Source organism: Camarhynchus parvulus, chromosome 7, assembly GCF_901933205.1.
Source record: "Camarhynchus parvulus chromosome 7, STF_HiC, whole genome shotgun sequence".
Taxonomy (NCBI): domain Eukaryota; kingdom Metazoa; phylum Chordata; class Aves; order Passeriformes; family Thraupidae; genus Camarhynchus; species Camarhynchus parvulus.
The window spans coordinates 30,799,769-30,816,683 of record NC_044577.1 but is presented as its reverse complement, the minus strand read 5'-3'; the positions used below and the strand labels follow the sequence as shown (position 1 = coordinate 30,816,683).

Sequence of the window (16,915 nt, the reverse complement as noted above, 5' to 3'; positions counted from 1 at the left end):
ACCACCTTGATCTGTTTGATTTGCAAGGCCCAAACACAAGCTCTTACAAAATACCTGTATCACAGGGGACATTTATACTTTCCCCAGCTGCTTGGGCCATGAGCAGCTGGGACTCAGGTGTGTTTTGTGGCACTTGAACAAATACCATTTGATCACCAGGCATTTTGTTGGGAGAATTAAAGATTCATTGCATCAGAAAGAATGAGTTACTTTGTTAAACCAACTGGGAGACCAAGTTGCAAATCCCAGTTTCTATTTCAATTAATATTTCATAATTGATTATTGAAAAAGGGAACTGCTTCACCATCCCTCTCTCATCTCTTGTCCTGGGCTGTTCTATGGCTCCTGCCTGCAGCAGTCTTTCAAAAGGGCATACAAGGGTGATAAAACAGTGGATTTGAATACTTTGAATGTGCACATTGATTCATAAGAGTGTTGGGCATTGACTTTGCTAGAAAAACTAATTTTAGTGTGCTTCTAGTAGCTGCTATTTGTTTGCTTCGTTCAGTTGTCTTTGTTGTCGACTCTGTGTCTACATTCTCTCTGGCTCGTGGGATGTTGTGTTGTAAACCAGGCTATGAGTCTGTTAAATTATGACTTTTATGGCAAGGTATCAGAGGAGCAGCATCAGAAAATGCCTTAAAAATAAATACATAAAAACTCAGTTTGGGTTTGCAATGACTTAATTGTACTTCAAACTCTAAACCAAAAAGTATTTTAATCTTTTCTTCCCATTATTTAAATTCATTGCAAAGTATCTGTTTGAAATCAATATTAATTACACAGAAATTGTGACCCTCTTTAGCAAATGTTTTAAAGTAGTTGTTAAAAATTTAATGTGAAGGTTATTAGCCTGATTCTAGGCAACATTAAGCCTGTGCTAAATATTGTCATATAGACTTTTTTTGACAAAATATTGGTCCCATGTTTGCATAATTAGCAGCACCATAGTAAACCCTTTCTTATGAGGCACAGAGGAAGCAAAGAACAAATTCAAGACTAAGGGATTCTTATTTCTACTTAATCAGTAGCTCTTTCCCCTACTTATAACCTTAATTATGAGATTTCATGTGTGCCCCTTTTAAGATGTTTTTGATATTTGGACTAATCAGTCAGGTTATATCTAGCTATTCTGAAGAGCTGCTTTTCATAAGAGCCAAGGATAAGCTAAACAGAAGGAGGAGGGAGCAGTTCCTAATGGAAGTGTTGAGCTGTCTCTGATGGATAACAATGCCTTGTACAGCCTGCATGGTGTGTGTGCTGCCCCATACCTCTAATTCTTCACTTGCAGTCATCTTGACACACAGACAAGTTTTTCTTTAACATACAGATAAAATTATTGATTATGATGGTATGATTTTTTATGTGAAAGATAAATTAACAACTTAAAAAGAAAATGCTCTGATGTGGTAGGCTGACCTCAGCCTTGGGTCAGCTTTGCTTCTGCTTCCCATCTTCAGCAGGATGTGGAGTACAAAAAATTACAAAAAAGTTTGTACACTAAGATAAAGATAGGGAGATGAAGAATGACAAATCTGCTTGAGTTACTAAAATGCTTGACCCTAATGAGGAGAAATCACCAAGTACTTCTCTGAGAAGTATTTTCATGGAGTTGGTCCTTTCATTCTGATGAGACATTTGGTGATTTTTACCAGCAGTAACAGGTAAAGGAGGTAAAACTCCAGGTCCCTGACATGGAAGGCTTTAGTGTCATCCATGTCTAGATTTAAAGTTAACAATGAAATAGCCCTGAAATGAAAAAGAGGTAAGACATCAGCATTTCTGTGCCACACATTCCCTCCATGTGCTGGTGTCAGGCTGTGCAGAAGCAAAGGACCTGTTGTGCATCCCTCACCCCACAGCACCATGTGCATGTCTGCCTTCCAGGCTGCCACTTGCCCCATCCACACCCACAGTTCCTCACTCAGCACACCAGACTTGGCACTTGGGTAAAACGTGAAAGAACTGGGTGCTGACATTTGTGGCACTTCCCAAGGTAATTAAGGGAGACACAAATGGTTGAGCTCCTCTTGGCAGACACTTGGGTTAGTCCTTAGACTGTGAGCACAGCTATTAGCCAGTAACTCTGAGAATAAATGGTGCTTCTTGGTCTCTTCATGGAGTGCTGAGGAACAAATCACATTTTTCTGTCAAACACATGCCTTCCTTCCAATCTAGTTATAAATAGTTTCCGTGCGTTTTGTTTTGATCGCGAATAGCTCAGATTGGATTCCTTCCTTAACTTTTAGAAGACGACTTAACATGAGGTGCATGTCCCTGCCTGGGTGAGGAATGAAACATTTTGACATGAACATTTCTACAGCTACACGAGAAGGAGCTTGCTGAAGTGCAGGCTCTGGCTCAGGAGCATAATGAGCAGCCCCTGAAACTTTGTTCTGTGCTAAAATATTCTGGTACTTGCAGGAAAGTATCAGTAGAGTTTGCTAACACTGTCTTTCACTCCAGTTTGTTCACATGAATTTTTTGCCTGTTTGGAAAGTTATCAGGAATTTGACTGGGTGGTGTGATGAAAGTCAGGCTCTCTGGGGAGGCTGAAAAGGGGAAGCAAGAATCAAGAAAAGGTTATGCTTCTAAGAAGGGAAGGGTACAGCTGTGCTGCAAAGGCAAGGACGGGAAGCAGGGAAAAATAGTTAAAGCAGAGCTTGTGGAGAGAAGAATCTGCAATTAAAGAGGAATAGGCAAGTGGGAATACATAACTTCATTGGAAGATGGCAATGTTTTTTCTAGTGTTAAAATGTACTGAAGCATTTCACATGACACTTTTTTTATTCAACCTTTTCTTCACTTAGCATGCTAATTCTATTTCTTTCTATTAAACTTATATTCACTATAAAACCTTTAACCAGTTCTGTTTATTTCTTCTCACACACCTTTTTTTTTTTTTGTGCACAGGAAAAAAGTGGGGTTAGCACAGAGGAGCCTACAAAGTGCATTATGTCAGCACAAAATTCCTGCAAAGTTCAGGGATATTTTTTCTTCTTCCAGGAGACAAAAAATCTAAAAAATCTCTTTTTAATCCTGGCCTTTCTGTATGTTAGGCTCACTTCTCTCTTTTGACACTTCATTATGGATTTTCTGAGTTTGAATAAAAATCTAGTTCTCTTTTCTGGTGGATAAGGTCACTACTGCTGGGAGCTACTTTCTCTGTGTAGTATACTTCAGTGTTTTGTGTCCTGCAGACTGAAAACTTCCCAAGTGTGGGTGGTCTCTTGCACCTTTTTCTCCCCACTTCACAGTATTTACTGTCTGTGATCTGGCTGAAAGCAGATCTGCTTTCTGCCTGCAAGAAATGGCAGAAGTGCTGCAAGGTTGCCAATAAATTCCTGTGAAGAATCCTGGCAGTGAGGACTGATGGTGTTGTTGCTGTGCAGATGTCCTGTGGGCAAGTGTTGGCCCCATTCATGCAGGATGAGCTAGGAAGAGAACCCAGAATTCCAGGGCCATAGGTCAGTGCTGTTGTTTCTGGTCTTGTAGCCCTGTGACTGGTTTGTTGTTCATCCCTAAACCTGAAAGGAGCAGGCGCTCTGTACAGCAACAGTACGTGCTCATATAACTAATAATGTGTTGTAATTCTTGCCCATGAGGTGGCTGAATTGGAACTGGACTCATTTCAGAATTTCCTAATGTTTAGGGATTTCATTCCTGAGATGTTATTGTTCTTGTAATGTACATGTGTTGCTCATTTAAGATTACTTTTCTTAAGGTAATTCCTACGTTCTTTCTTCTTGAGAAAAAAGTCCCCATGTGGATTTGCTGATCTCTTTGTGTAGGATGTGTGTTATCACACAGCCTTCCCCATGTGAACAGAAGGAGTAAATGGCAGCAACAGCATTCTCTGACCTATCAGCAAGAGGTAAATGAAACTAAGAAATAGCTTGTACAGCTCTTTGACCTGTAGGGAGAAGTTTGGGTCTGTGCTGTCTATGCAGTTCTCTTGCAGAAGGTGGGGGTTTGTGTTGGGCAGGAACGTGGCTGTAGGTACAGCACAGACCTTCTGCAGGACAGGAGAGCAGGAGACTCATCTGCTTTTTAGAGTGTCACTTTTTGTCTGTCCTACCTGTGGAGATCTGGCTTTGTACATCGTGTGGGAAGATTCATTTGGGGACCAGAGCATGGTCAGCATGGCAGACATGCAGAGGTAGCTGCTGTGTAGGTACACACTTGGTGGTAATTGGGAGTGGGGCTGACCCAGCTTCATCCGCAGCCTCATCTGTAAACCATGTAAAACATGGGTTTACAGCTGTGAAAAGCAGGACAACAGCACTGACAGCAATGAGCCATGGAGTGCCCAGGGGCACTGACCAACCACCAAAGGGAGCAGAGGGCACACTGGTGCAGTGCATGAACATGGGGGGTATAAAAGGTTGGGCTGAAGAACAAGAAGGGCAGATGCTTGAAGCTTTCTGATGTGGTACGGTGTTATTCTGTTTGGGTGAATGCCTAAAGCCTTCTGAAACTGTATGATGATGCTCTGTGTATCATTGCTGTCTTGACTGTGGCTTGTGCTGTGACATTGCTGTATCAGAATAAGATCATTGTGGCTGTTGTGATGCTGACTAAGCTTGAAGATGTGGCTGAATCTCTGGTTTGCAGTCCATTGTAATTCAGCTTTACTGTGTCAGGTTTCTCAGGCACAGCCTTGGGTCAGCTTGGCCACTCAGGTGTTCATAGTAGCGCCTGAGTTTCCTCCCAGGTGGCTTTTCAGTTCCTGAAGGAACAGCTGCATATTTGGTTTCAAGCCCAGTTTCTGTAGACACCAGTATCTTCTGCAAGCTTTTCTTAAGTCCTAGGTGGTAGTTCTATATTTCTTTTATGTCATTTTCCTTGTTGCCCACTGACTTTGGAGGTCCTAGATGTCCCTTTAGCAGCAGTGAAGATGCTGACAGCATTCAGCAAGAGCTCCTGGAGCAGGATCATTTTGAAGTTGGCATTGATGGGATCTAAGCTGGAGCAATACTGACTGCTGTGAATATTCCTCCCATATCATTAACCTGAGTTATCCTCTGTGAGCCAAGTGCTGTCTTCTGCCTGGTGCTGAACTCGCTACAGAAAGTGAGGATTACTCAGCACCTGGCAGGACATGGCTACGTAACACTAAGGACAGTGATTAGATAATTCAGTTAGAACAATGTATTTATTTGCCAGTAATTTGTTTCTTCTTCTGCAGTTTTCCATTTTCCAGGCATTACATATGGTCAACCAGACAGAACCACTCTGTTCTCTGAGTAATTCCCCCTATTTTTTCACAAGCATATAGATATTTCATTTAAACCTTTGCAGCCTCCCTTTGTGGCACCTGCTTATTTATCACTGTCTTTAAGATCCGTTTTCCACTTGGCAATGTTCATATTTTTGGTCCCCTGGTTACTGCTATTGTAAATTATTATCCAATAAGATTTATAGCTGTGAGATTTGTACAAATAGCCTGTCTCCCCCATTTAATGGCTTATCTCTAAGTTAACTCTGTTATTTACTAATGAAACTGTATGGATAATTTTTATATACGTTTTTGCAGGTATGCCATGAAAATTTAGGTCAGACATGGAATTACATCAGGCTGTCTGACAGGCTGCAAATCTCCCTGCACCATAGGCACAAAGCAGATGGGTGGGGAGCCCACTGTAGCTTTACAGTGACCTAAGCTGTTCCTAGGCATGGGAACCCCATCACTGACAGAGAATAATGTAGTGCCACATAAAATCCTTGGGGGTTTTATTGATTTGTTTTCTCATTTAAATTCACAAGGAGGAAATTTAATTTCACTTCATTTCTGTTTAATAGGGGTCACATGGAAAAACCTGTAAATACATTTTTTTAAATTGCAGTAACATTTTTAATAATTTTAGGTTAATTTTTATGCTCCTCTTAAATCATATTTAGCCACTATTGAATTAAGATTTTAAAATCTTTAGGTACCCTTTACATGATGATTTTTTTTGGTTGTTTTGTTTTTTTAAAGGGTTGGGCCATGACCTATGTAGATTTAGGATGGTGTGGGTTGGGTTTTTGGGTCCTACATTTTAAGAATTAGCAAAACCCATGTCCTACTTGCCTTTGAGAGCTGTTAGTAACATTAATGACACTTTTATCACTCCTGTATTGGTTTAATTTGTACGCAGATTTTAAAAACATATTCATTATCATAGTATTTCACTAAGTAAATACAAATAAACTCTGTTCTACTGATAGGGATCCTCCTGTCAGCCAAAACAAGAAAACCAGTGGCTGCAGAATCAGGTTCATTTCCTCCTTGTGAGGTTGAAACATTCAGGGATGGGCGACAAGTTGACCTCTTGATTTGTTTCATTCTTCCCATGTCTGCATTCAAGAAAGATGGGTCACAGATCTCAAATATAATTTTTTGTATTTATTTTGAATGGAGGTAAAGGAAAAGCACTTCGAAGGAGAGGGTGAGTGTTTGTTTTTCAATATGCTGACATCCATAAGTGAGCTGAGGAAGGGTAGCTCAGTGTGGTGGAATATTCTGAACAAATTCTTCCCTCTGTAACATTGCTGCACAAAAAAGAGGTCACTGGTGTAGTGGGGTAATTATTTTGATTTTTTGGATGATTTTTCCCAAATTTTTTCCTGAAACTGATGTTTATGTGTAAAATTAATGCATAAATTTTTATGGCCTTTCAGCGTGAGAAGCTGATACATGAGTTGGAGGAAGAAAGACATTTGAGACTTGAGAGTGAGAAACGGTTACGGGAGGTGACGCTGGAGTCGGAGCGGAGCAGAGCCCAGATGCGGGGGCTGCAGGAGCAGTTTTCCAGGTATGTACCACCAGTAAACTGCGTCCAAAAGATGGCAAAAACATCCTTTGGTGCTGGTGGTTTCTGCCTTTCTATGGCAGAAACATCCTTTGTCCACACCTGTTGATAACTCAAATGGATCTAATCTAAAGCAAAACCTGCTCTCCCTTGGAAATTCCATAAACACCACAGGCTCTTGGCTAAATGATTGTTGGGATACTGAAAAGGTTTATGCCATCATTTTATGGGGTGGTGAAAATTTTAATTTCTAGGGATTTTGTGTTTGCTAAAATTCCCAATAATTTTCTAAGTGTAGGTCTTCACTTCTCAAGAAGTGCATGCCACGGGTAAGTCAGTATGTGGCTGTTTGTGTCTTTTAAGCGAGAATGGGTTTGATCAATCTGAATAAAGAGAGGAAGAAAAAGTGAAGCCTTTGGGCAAACTCATCCTGCTTGGACCTGCTTCAAATCTTTTCCTGCATTTCCTGGGCCAAAGCTTTGGGCTAGAGCAGAGCTCCATTTACAAGAGAACCAGTTTAGAACAGAGATTAACACAAACCATTCGTATGATAATATTAAGGATTTGAGTTATTTATTGTTTTCATGATGCATGATGAGATCTTGTATAGCAAACAGATTTTTTTTCATTGTTTTTCTCATGTGCACAGAAACAAAACAATCCAAAAAATCAAAAGAGACAATGGAATTTCATGTATATTTTCCATCAAGGCTGAATATTAACTCCTTCCCTTAGCACTGAATTGTTAAAAGCTCAAGTTCAGTTTAATAAACTGAACCCTGGAGGGTTTTTTCCTTTTATTATTGGTTAGGTTTCTTGGGGGTTTTAGAGTTTTCTGCTTTGGGCATTTTTTGTGTTTTTTTCCTTATTTCCTCGGTGTTTGCCATGCTGCTCCTCTGATTTGAATCTGGGTTTCTAGGCAACACTGCAAAAACCATTGACAGCATTAATAAAATTTGTTCTCCTCTGTTATTTTGTGTTTGGAAAAATTTGCATTAATTCTCTGCTGAATTCAAAAAAACTATTTCAAAAATCGTTAAATGTTCAGTTAATTCTGAAATCTCCATTAAAAATGCTAAGGATATTTCTTTTTTAGTTTTCTATTGTTCCTCTTCATTGATCCTCGATTTCAATTTTACTTATTCTGATGAGACTCCTGGAGTAATGTACACAAAATAAATCCACCCCATGAGTGTTCCTGGTTAGAATATTTTGCTCTATAGTATATTAATCGTTGTTTAAGGAAGAATTTCCTGAGGTCCTGATTTTAGAACACTAATATTACTGCAATAGCTAGAAACCTGTGAAATTAACTTTGGAGGTGATGGAGCCATGGTTAAGAAAAGCAGGGGTGAGGGGCAGCCAGTCTCTAGAGTGATGCTCCCAGTACCTTCATAAAATTTTAACTGATGCATATTCAGATCTTTTCAAGAGAGCTCTTCATTATTCCTGTGGAACTGCAGTGATCTGATTCATTTCTACCGTGTTTCTGAAAAGAAAAACTATTTTATTAGTCAGGATCCCTGAAGTCCACTATCTTCAAATTAATCCATTCTTTTTCTTTCACTTCTATTTGCAGTTGAGCGTGCTTGGGTCTATCGAGAAGCAGAGGGACACAAGTTCTTTGAATTAAAGTTGTTTGTCTCTTTATGTCTGTCCCCCTGATTTAGATAAAGGTGAAGGCCCTCTAAATCAGCATTATGTTCTTTTTAAGGCTGTCTGCACAATGGCTAAACTGTTTGAAGGCAAACTTAAATATCATTTTTCATTAATGGCAGCTTGGTTAGCCTTGTTATTCCAGTGAGGAAAACTCCTGCTGGCCTCATCAGGCTCTGGCTTTATTTTAGTGTAGGCCAGATACTAGGAAGAGAATATGTCACTGAAATATTTTATTTTACAACATTTTATTATGATGAATATTAAGGGTTATTTTTGCTGATCTTTAGTAGAATATTAAGATATTTGCTTACACAAACAGACTTTCTCTCTAAATGAGTGTATTTTTTCTTACCCTGTTTGAACAAACAATGAAATTGGAAGCTGGGTAATCTTGTGCTGCTTAAAGATTCTGTATTGTTTGAAGGATTTGCAACCTTTGCTTAATTTGAGCAAATTAAACAGGACAAGACAAATAATGATGGGAGGAAATGTTAAAACCAAGTGAAGAAGATGACTAGAGAATAATATTTTGGACTCAAACATTCTATCTTTCAGATGTGGATAGATCAACGTAAGAACATAGACTACAGCATAAATCTTTTAAGTATGTGTAATTCCTGAACTGAGAGGGTTTACCTAGACATTTCTACATATATTTCTTTACATTTCAAACTGTTTTCTTTGCTTGATGGAAAGAGTGAAATATAATAGTTGGTGGTAATCTGTAAGTTGACCTTTGTAATCAGGGGAGCAATGCTCCCTATTCCTAAATGAAATTGTGGGGAAACTTTAATCTGTCATATAGGCATATGGTTTGAGATGGAGGACTTCAGAAGGTGAGGGGTTTCTTATTGAATGAAGTTTTTGTTGTTACCAAGCAAGCAGTATTTCAGCCTAGTAGTCTGAAATAAATCGAAGTTCTCTTTCTTAACACCTGCATAAATCTGCCAGAGCCTTAATGTGACACAGTAGTTAGTTTGATAAATATGTGATACCTGCTGAAAGAGCTTTTAAACTGAAGTTTCTTTTCCAGAATTGTAACATGTGTCCATGTAGTTTTAAATCTGCGTTTTAATTTTATTAGCGATGAAATATGTTTGAGGTGTGGAGAAACCTTGCAGGGAAAATATTTAATACTCAAGTTGGGTTTTTACACTGTAGTTGGATGCTGTTATCTTTCCATTGCCTTAGTATAATCTCACCTTGAGTTGAAATACTTGATGTTTTCTTTCTTAAACCCCCTGAGACCTATTGCTTCTCTGAAGCTGTTAAATTCCATAAGGTTCTTTTTGGCATGGCATTGTAACCCTTGCACAGTCCCTAAATGCACAGAGACTTACCCTATAAAAAGAAATCAGCCCAGTTTCTTCCAAGACAGTGCCATGCAGTCTGAGTTTCCCATTTTTGTTGTTGTACACTGTCTCATTTACCTCCTTGCTGTTGGTTTCAGCTGTGCTTTTCCTGCTTTCAGCATTTTTCTACAACTGTAGGAACAGAAATGCAGCAACTCTGCCCACAGCAGTAGGTGTGATTTATGGTATCATTGTAAAAAGCACACTAATAGACACAATATAAATTGATTGCGTTTCCCTGCTGTACATCAGTAAGCAATAGAACTTGTTGTCTGTGGAATGCATACAGTTCAGGTGACTAAACTGTGATTAAATGTTAAAGCAGTAAAAGAAGTAGCTTTACCTAAGTTACTTTGATCACTATTTTGGTCTGAATGAAACAAGTTCAATAAACACTATTATAAAGAGTATCTGGAAACAGTAATTGAAGACCCCGTTATCAAATCTTAAAATCCCTTTTGGGTAAATTTCAAAAACTATTTCAGTTAAAGTTGTGTTGTTTATTGGTACCAATGTCTGTGACTGGAAAATTGCCTCAGGCTTTTAGATGTTATTGGAAAAGTAGGAAATGGTCCTTGTTTGATCTGCCAGGGCCCTGTGAATGGGATGAGTGCAATTCTCACTAGACTGTATATTCCTCTCCCTTTAGTATTGACTGTAGGGTTAAGCCTGTTGCTTCTGACAAGGGAAAAAATGACTGCTACAGCACTTGGCATAAAAGAACAGTGTGGTTGTAGGTTTAGGCACATCCTTCATGTATTTTCCAATTATTGTAATTCCCCTAGCTCCATTCTGTCTTGTCAACAGGTGAGTGGGAATGATAACTGTTTTCCTTGCAGCTGTGATAAGGAGATTTTTATGCATTGCATCAGCATGTTGATGTGGAGTCATTAAATTGTGATTTCCAAGGTTTGCTCGATCTAGAGGTCACACCTGCTTTCATCTGTGTGGCCTTACTGCCATGGCTGGTGACCCACAGACAACTGAGGCCATGTCTGAGAAGTGCACACCAGCTCAGCTGGCCCTGTGTTTGGTCACTTTGCCTAAGGTCAACCATTAATAACATTTGAATCTAATTTCTGGGGAGATTAAAACGCTCTCCTGGCAGCTATGGATGGCATTCCTTTGATTCTGACATAGCAGGGGTGAGTAAGGTGCCATGTGGGAGTTCACTCCTTTTCTCAGAGGGAGATTACAGAGGAAGGTATCTGCAATTCTCCTTTGTGTAGCTCTGCAGTGACCTCCTGTCCTTCTCCCTGCATGGCCTGTGTGTAGGGGTGTTCTAGGAGACAGGTTGGCCCAGAGGTGGAGTCTGTATCAAGGGCTGACCTTGTCATCCTGCCCTATGGGTTTAGCTACCACTGGATTTTATGAGCTGATACTGATAGTGGGACCTTGGAAAATGCTAAAGATAGATTCTGAAAATGTTAGGCTTTGTGTTTTCTCAGATCAGTGCATTCATGTAAGCAGTATGATAAATGATATAATTGTTAGATGTGATGATTGTTTAGTAATTAAATATAATTATTATATAATCATAGGAAGAATCATGAGAAACTACACTGGGAACTTAAGAGAGCTATGTTTAGCTAAAAATCTATGTATACAATAGAACAATATAAGTTTAATAATTAACATGTAAGTTATATAACGATAGAATATAAAAACACGTTCCTCTTCAATGTATGGTGGGATCAGATCAGAGGCGAAAGCGCCCCTGATTCCCAGAGCTCTTAATAAAAGCACCTACATATAATTGCCTGTGTGATTATATGTCTCCGCACGCTAACAATACTGTGTGAAATGTCACGAGGAGGAGAACGGGTGAATGTCACACACAAGTGAGTTCTCCATGTCTGGGGTGTCTCTCCTGTTCATCTTCTCCTGCCTTGCTGCCAGCTACAGGATGGGCAATGTCAAACATGGGGAAGGTTGACCTTGACTGGCTCCCAGGTACACACCCAGCTACTCCCTTACTCGCTGTCTTCCAGAGGGCTGGGAGAGAAAAGAATAGCAAAAAAGAACAGGAGCTCACTCACCAGTTACCATGAAGGGGAAAGATTTGACTTGTTAAAGATTAATTTAATTTATTGCTAATTAAATATAGTGTAGGGTAGCAAAAAACAGAGACAAAACTAAAAACATTTATTCCCACCCATACCTTGTTCCCAGGCTCAATTTCATTCCTTCACTTTAGACTCTTCCACTTGAGCAGCAGGATGGGTGTCAGGTTTGGAAGCTGCTGAGCTCTACAAGTCTCAGGACGTGGTGTGAATGCTGCTTTGCTGGGCTCTGACCTACTGCTTAGGGTATGGATCATACCTTTTGATTAGAATTGACAGAGTAAAAGAATGAAGTTTCTTTTAGATTAACACTGTTGGGGTAAGTACATTAGAATTTTTATTTATGTGCATCTACAACACTTAGGTACATATTTCATCTATAACAGTTACTCAGAATTGTCAAGAACCATTCTAAGATCCAGGAGCTTTTGTGTGAATAGTTTTCATCTGACAGAAAAAAAAAGGAATGGCTTTACTAAACTTGTGAAACTAAGCCCAAAGAGGAGATTGCCTGAAGATTTTATGGAGTTTGATCCCACTCAGTTTCTGGGCTGCTTTGTACTAAATTTGCTGGTTTCCTGTTGTTTTACCAACAAAAAGTAAAATGGAAATTTTGTCATTTTTGATACCAGACCCATTTTTTTCCCCACTCTTTAGTTCTGTGTATGAATATGGTTTTGAAAGTACATGCACATGAGAAATACCTTCAATGAGTGTGGTGGCTCAGTTTTCTTCAAAAACAAAATAGTCATTCTCTAATTAGAAACCATCTAGTTGAAATAATGCTTTCATACTGGAGCTGAGAAAGAACAAAAGCAATGAGCTCAGAGTGACTGCAGAGAGCAACTGAAGAACCAGGGTAAACTTGAAACACTGAAGTCATGCCAGGACCAGAAATTATAGCAGATTTTATTGCCTGAAGTATATTGACTTGTGTAGCACTTTGAGAGATTTCTTTGCTCCAGGTGTTATTCAGGATGCACAGGAAGGCACCTGCAGTTCTCCATTTTCTCTGGACTCTGAAGGCACTGAGGCTACATGAAGAGCCAGCTCTATTTCAGTACCCAGTGCACTGGTAAATCATGTGTGGTGTTTCATGACAGCCCTTAGCTGCTGAAAGCTTCTTGCATGGGGACCAGAGAGATTGGTAATTTTATCTTCCAGAGGCAAAAGCATGGTGATCTGTGTGCTCAGGAAATCCTGTGTCTGGCTTGTGTTTGCTCACAGGATGCATCATACTCCTATTTCTGCAAGTTTGCATCTATTGCCTTTTACTGATTTCTCAGACATGAAATGATATTCTGCTTCCTGTTTCATTGGGATAGAAATCATCAAAGTCTAGTTTATTCATGTAAAAATCAGATCCATCTTTCTGAACCTGAACATGGGAAATTCCCTACTTCAGACTATTTGTGTACCTTTGTATTTTAAAAAATATCTACATTTCATAATATCTGTATAGCAAAGAATATTAAAGAGGAAATGGAGGGAATACCCAGACAGTGTGGTGATAAAAACCTTAAATCTTTACAGTGGAATAATATTATAGTGAGTCACCTTTAAAACTGTGTTTGCATTTACCTTTTTGAATCCAGCAATTCAAAGAAATCTGTGTAAGTAGAAATTACATCCCCATAAATTGATTAGATTTAAACTAGGTAGAACAGGTGAGAGAAAGGCCAGCAAAGAACAAGTGTTCTCTTAGGCTCTGTCGTGGATGACTCTGCTAAAATAAAAGACTGCTTGTTTTTTTAAAGCATCAGTCTGGTTTGAGCTACAGGATTGTCCAGTAGAGTTTTTTCTTACACCAACCCAGTGATTCCATCTCTGACTTCTTATCCTACTTATCCTTGTTGTGTTGTACAATGGCACATTTTATTAATGATCCCCTTCTGATATGGAGGTTATGGGACAGTTTTCAAACCTCCATTGCACAGCCTGTGGTCTCTCCTATGCTCCACTAAGTCACACATGAGATGTTCACACTTTAATTTCTGTGTCCACACTTTGATTTCTTCAAAGTATTTGCCCGGAGAGTCAGAAAGGCACACACTTTTAAAATCAATATAAATAAGACTGATCCTCTGATTTCATTATTAGCTTTAATTGCTACCCAAACAACATGGATTCATCCCATTTTAGTTTACTGATCCTCTCAGACTTGTGGTTTCTTTTGTCAAATGATTGAAAACCTGTGCTCAATGTGAAATTTGGAGATTGTAGACAGTTCCTCTTTACTAATGGATCAGAGAGAAATGTGAGTTCATGATCACAGTTTTTATGGTTGTTTTCCTGCTTGATGCTTGAGGTGGCTTGTATTAGTAATTTTTCTGTACTATAAAACTTGTAAACTGTAAATGTAACATTAATAGGCAGTGGTGTGCATTCAGATTGATGGTGGTAGGCACAGAGCAAATTAAACCATGAGTGAATAATATGATTAAAAAGCTGACATAAAGTCAAATGATCTTCATAGTTATACTTCTCTTTTATGAACATGATTGGAATCTTCAAAGGTTCATTGGTTGACTGAGTCTATGTTTTACCATTACAGTTTTACATCAAACTAAACCAGGGAGCCTACATCCCCATTTTAATTGCAAGCAGATGAAAATCTGATCCTGAAAAGTGCTCATCCTTTTAAGATTCTGGGGTGACTTCTGTGAATCTGATCTAGTGGGTGTCATCCCCTGTCCATGGTGGGAGAGTTTGGGAGTAGGTGATTTCTGAAGTCCTTTCCAACCCAAACCATTCTATCATTCATCTCTCATTAAGGGCAGGAGGAAAAGAGTGTTCCAAGTACTTTTAGGGGGTTTAGTACCTTAAATAGTAGAAAGATACAGATTTGTGGGAAATAGAAGATCATTAAATCTGGACTGTCATCTCTCTAAGTAGAATAATAGAGGAATGCTTTGTTTTGTCTGGATTTAAAGCAAGGGTTTCTGGTTTTCAGGTGTATGAAGCAGGGAGGAGAAAAGACCTTTCACAAAAGTACTCTAAAGGAGGTGGTACAAGAATAACACAGAAAAACGGGCACAAAGATGTCCCTGTCTGGATGCCATCTGTGGTACCCAAAGGTGGGCTCTATAGATTGGGACTTCTGCTCTCCTCAGCAAGAAACTTCCATGGAATCATATCTTTACTACAGTTTGCATAGCTGGCTTTCTAATGCTGGTAAAGAGCTGGTCCTTGAATGTGACCAATACATAATTTGCAAATATAATCAGTTTTTCATCCTGCTCTGCGTAACCTTTTAAGTATCTCCACTAAGTAATGAAAATAGAATTATTTATCTGCCTGACTTGAGGTGGTAATGCATTTTTTCAACCTAGTAGCAATTCGTAATCTGCACAGATTGAATTGTTTCACAGGAGAATTATTATGGTAATTTTTATTTTATCTTACAACTTGTAACTATTCCACAGTATTGTTCTAATGTAGCAGGTTGTGCAGCAGTTCATTTGTTTTTAAGTGCTCAAATTTGGACAGGGCAACTTAAAAATTTAGTTTTAATCTTATTCTTTTACCAAAACATTTTGGGTGTGTTTGCCTCTATGCACACATTTCAAATATCATATTAAAGGTTGCAGTGGCTATAGTTAAAGCTGAAAAGCTATTGTACTAGATGCACACTCTTGTGGAGTTTTGCTTTTCAATGATAAACATTAAGAGAACAGGATGGAATTTCTTCCTTATGTTTATTGGCTTATAGACCTAATTCTTCTAATTATTCATGCCTTACTCTGATACTACATTTTCATAGTTACTCTACAAATCTGTTCTCAGGGATTTATCTCCTGAATGCATCAGGAGTTTGTTTCAGCTGCACGGATGTTGCTTGTTCATTTTCTTGACATATATTACAGAGGAAAAAAATTATTTAAAAAAGAAAAGGTGCTTGGTTTTAGTCCATCAGTATCAGCAAGGACAGCTGTGAGGTCCCTCCTCTTATTCTCCCAGATTTAGATCTACACTTAGCAGAGGGAATGTCCCTTGTAAAGAAACAGGCAAGAATGAAACACTGAAGGACAAATTGAAGAGTTTTAAGTCATCTGCCATGATTCAAACTGTTCAAACAATTAAGGAAAATTGGTGGAGCAGATCCCCACCAGCTCCTGAAAGGTGCCAGGTAATTGCAGCAAAAATGTAACAATGAGAGTAAGGTATGTCTGGCTTATGGCAGAAAGGGATCTCAGCAATTACTGTGGGCTTTGCCTGTAAAAGGGTTAATTGCTACAATCTTGATCATTTTTGCAGTATCATTAATCATCCTGAACTTACATAACTAATATTGTTATAACTCCTAACTCTACAGGGATTCTGTCACTATTTAGTAACAATTACTGTCTTCTATTTCAGATAGCTTCTATTGTAGAGCATTGCCAAAAATCTTAATGTGATTATCTTTGGTCATCATGTGTGCTTCAGTTTGCAGATACTGTAAGCAAATGTAGATTGATTTGAAAGATTGTTTCAGTTTAATGTGGCTTTAATTCTGTGTCTAGTGCCTGCCCCAAAATCTCAAATTTTACCAACTGGGCACTACTACCCTTCAGTCAAGCTGTGTATTAAGTGTCATTAATTAAATATGTATTTCAGAAAACATCCATCTTCTAATCATGCAGTGTAATAACTACAGATGGGTTATCCTGAAAACATTGTCAAAAGGATGTCAGTAGAATATTGTATTGCATCAAACAATGAGCTCCTCTTGTGACAACCAGATAATTAGGGATATGCTGCAAAAGGATGCAGAGAAATTGCAAATCCAGTTCAGAACAAGTCACATTGTAGAAATCACTTTTAGTCCTTTAGGATGTTGTTGCACACTCTTAGTTTATGTTTTACCTTAGAAAAGATTTTTCTTTTGCTTCATTCTGTTCCATGATAATTGAATCCCAGTTCAATTGCTTTCTAGGAAGATAAGGGATTTTACTCTTGGTTCTTACCACCACTCCAGATAGGAAGGAAGTGGCATGCAAGGGAAGAGCTGCATTTGTCATGTTAAAAGTGGTTAGGTGGAGATGTGAGATCATGAGACTTAATA

The 16,915-nt window shown here is 38.8% G+C and overlaps 1 protein-coding gene across 7 annotated transcripts in view; it reads left to right on the top strand.

Annotated features, from left to right (window-relative positions):
- The window catches only part of NCKAP5 (NCK associated protein 5), a 378,350-nt gene that overhangs the window by 199,184 nt on the left and 162,251 nt on the right, over positions 1 to 16,915 (top strand). For all 7 annotated transcript variants that reach the window (XM_030952067.1, XM_030952070.1, XM_030952063.1 and 4 more), the window contains one exon: positions 6,664 to 6,797. In XM_030952067.1, the coding sequence (XP_030807927.1) occupies positions 6,664 to 6,797 (134 nt within the window). The remainder of the gene's footprint in view (positions 1 to 6,663; positions 6,798 to 16,915) is intronic.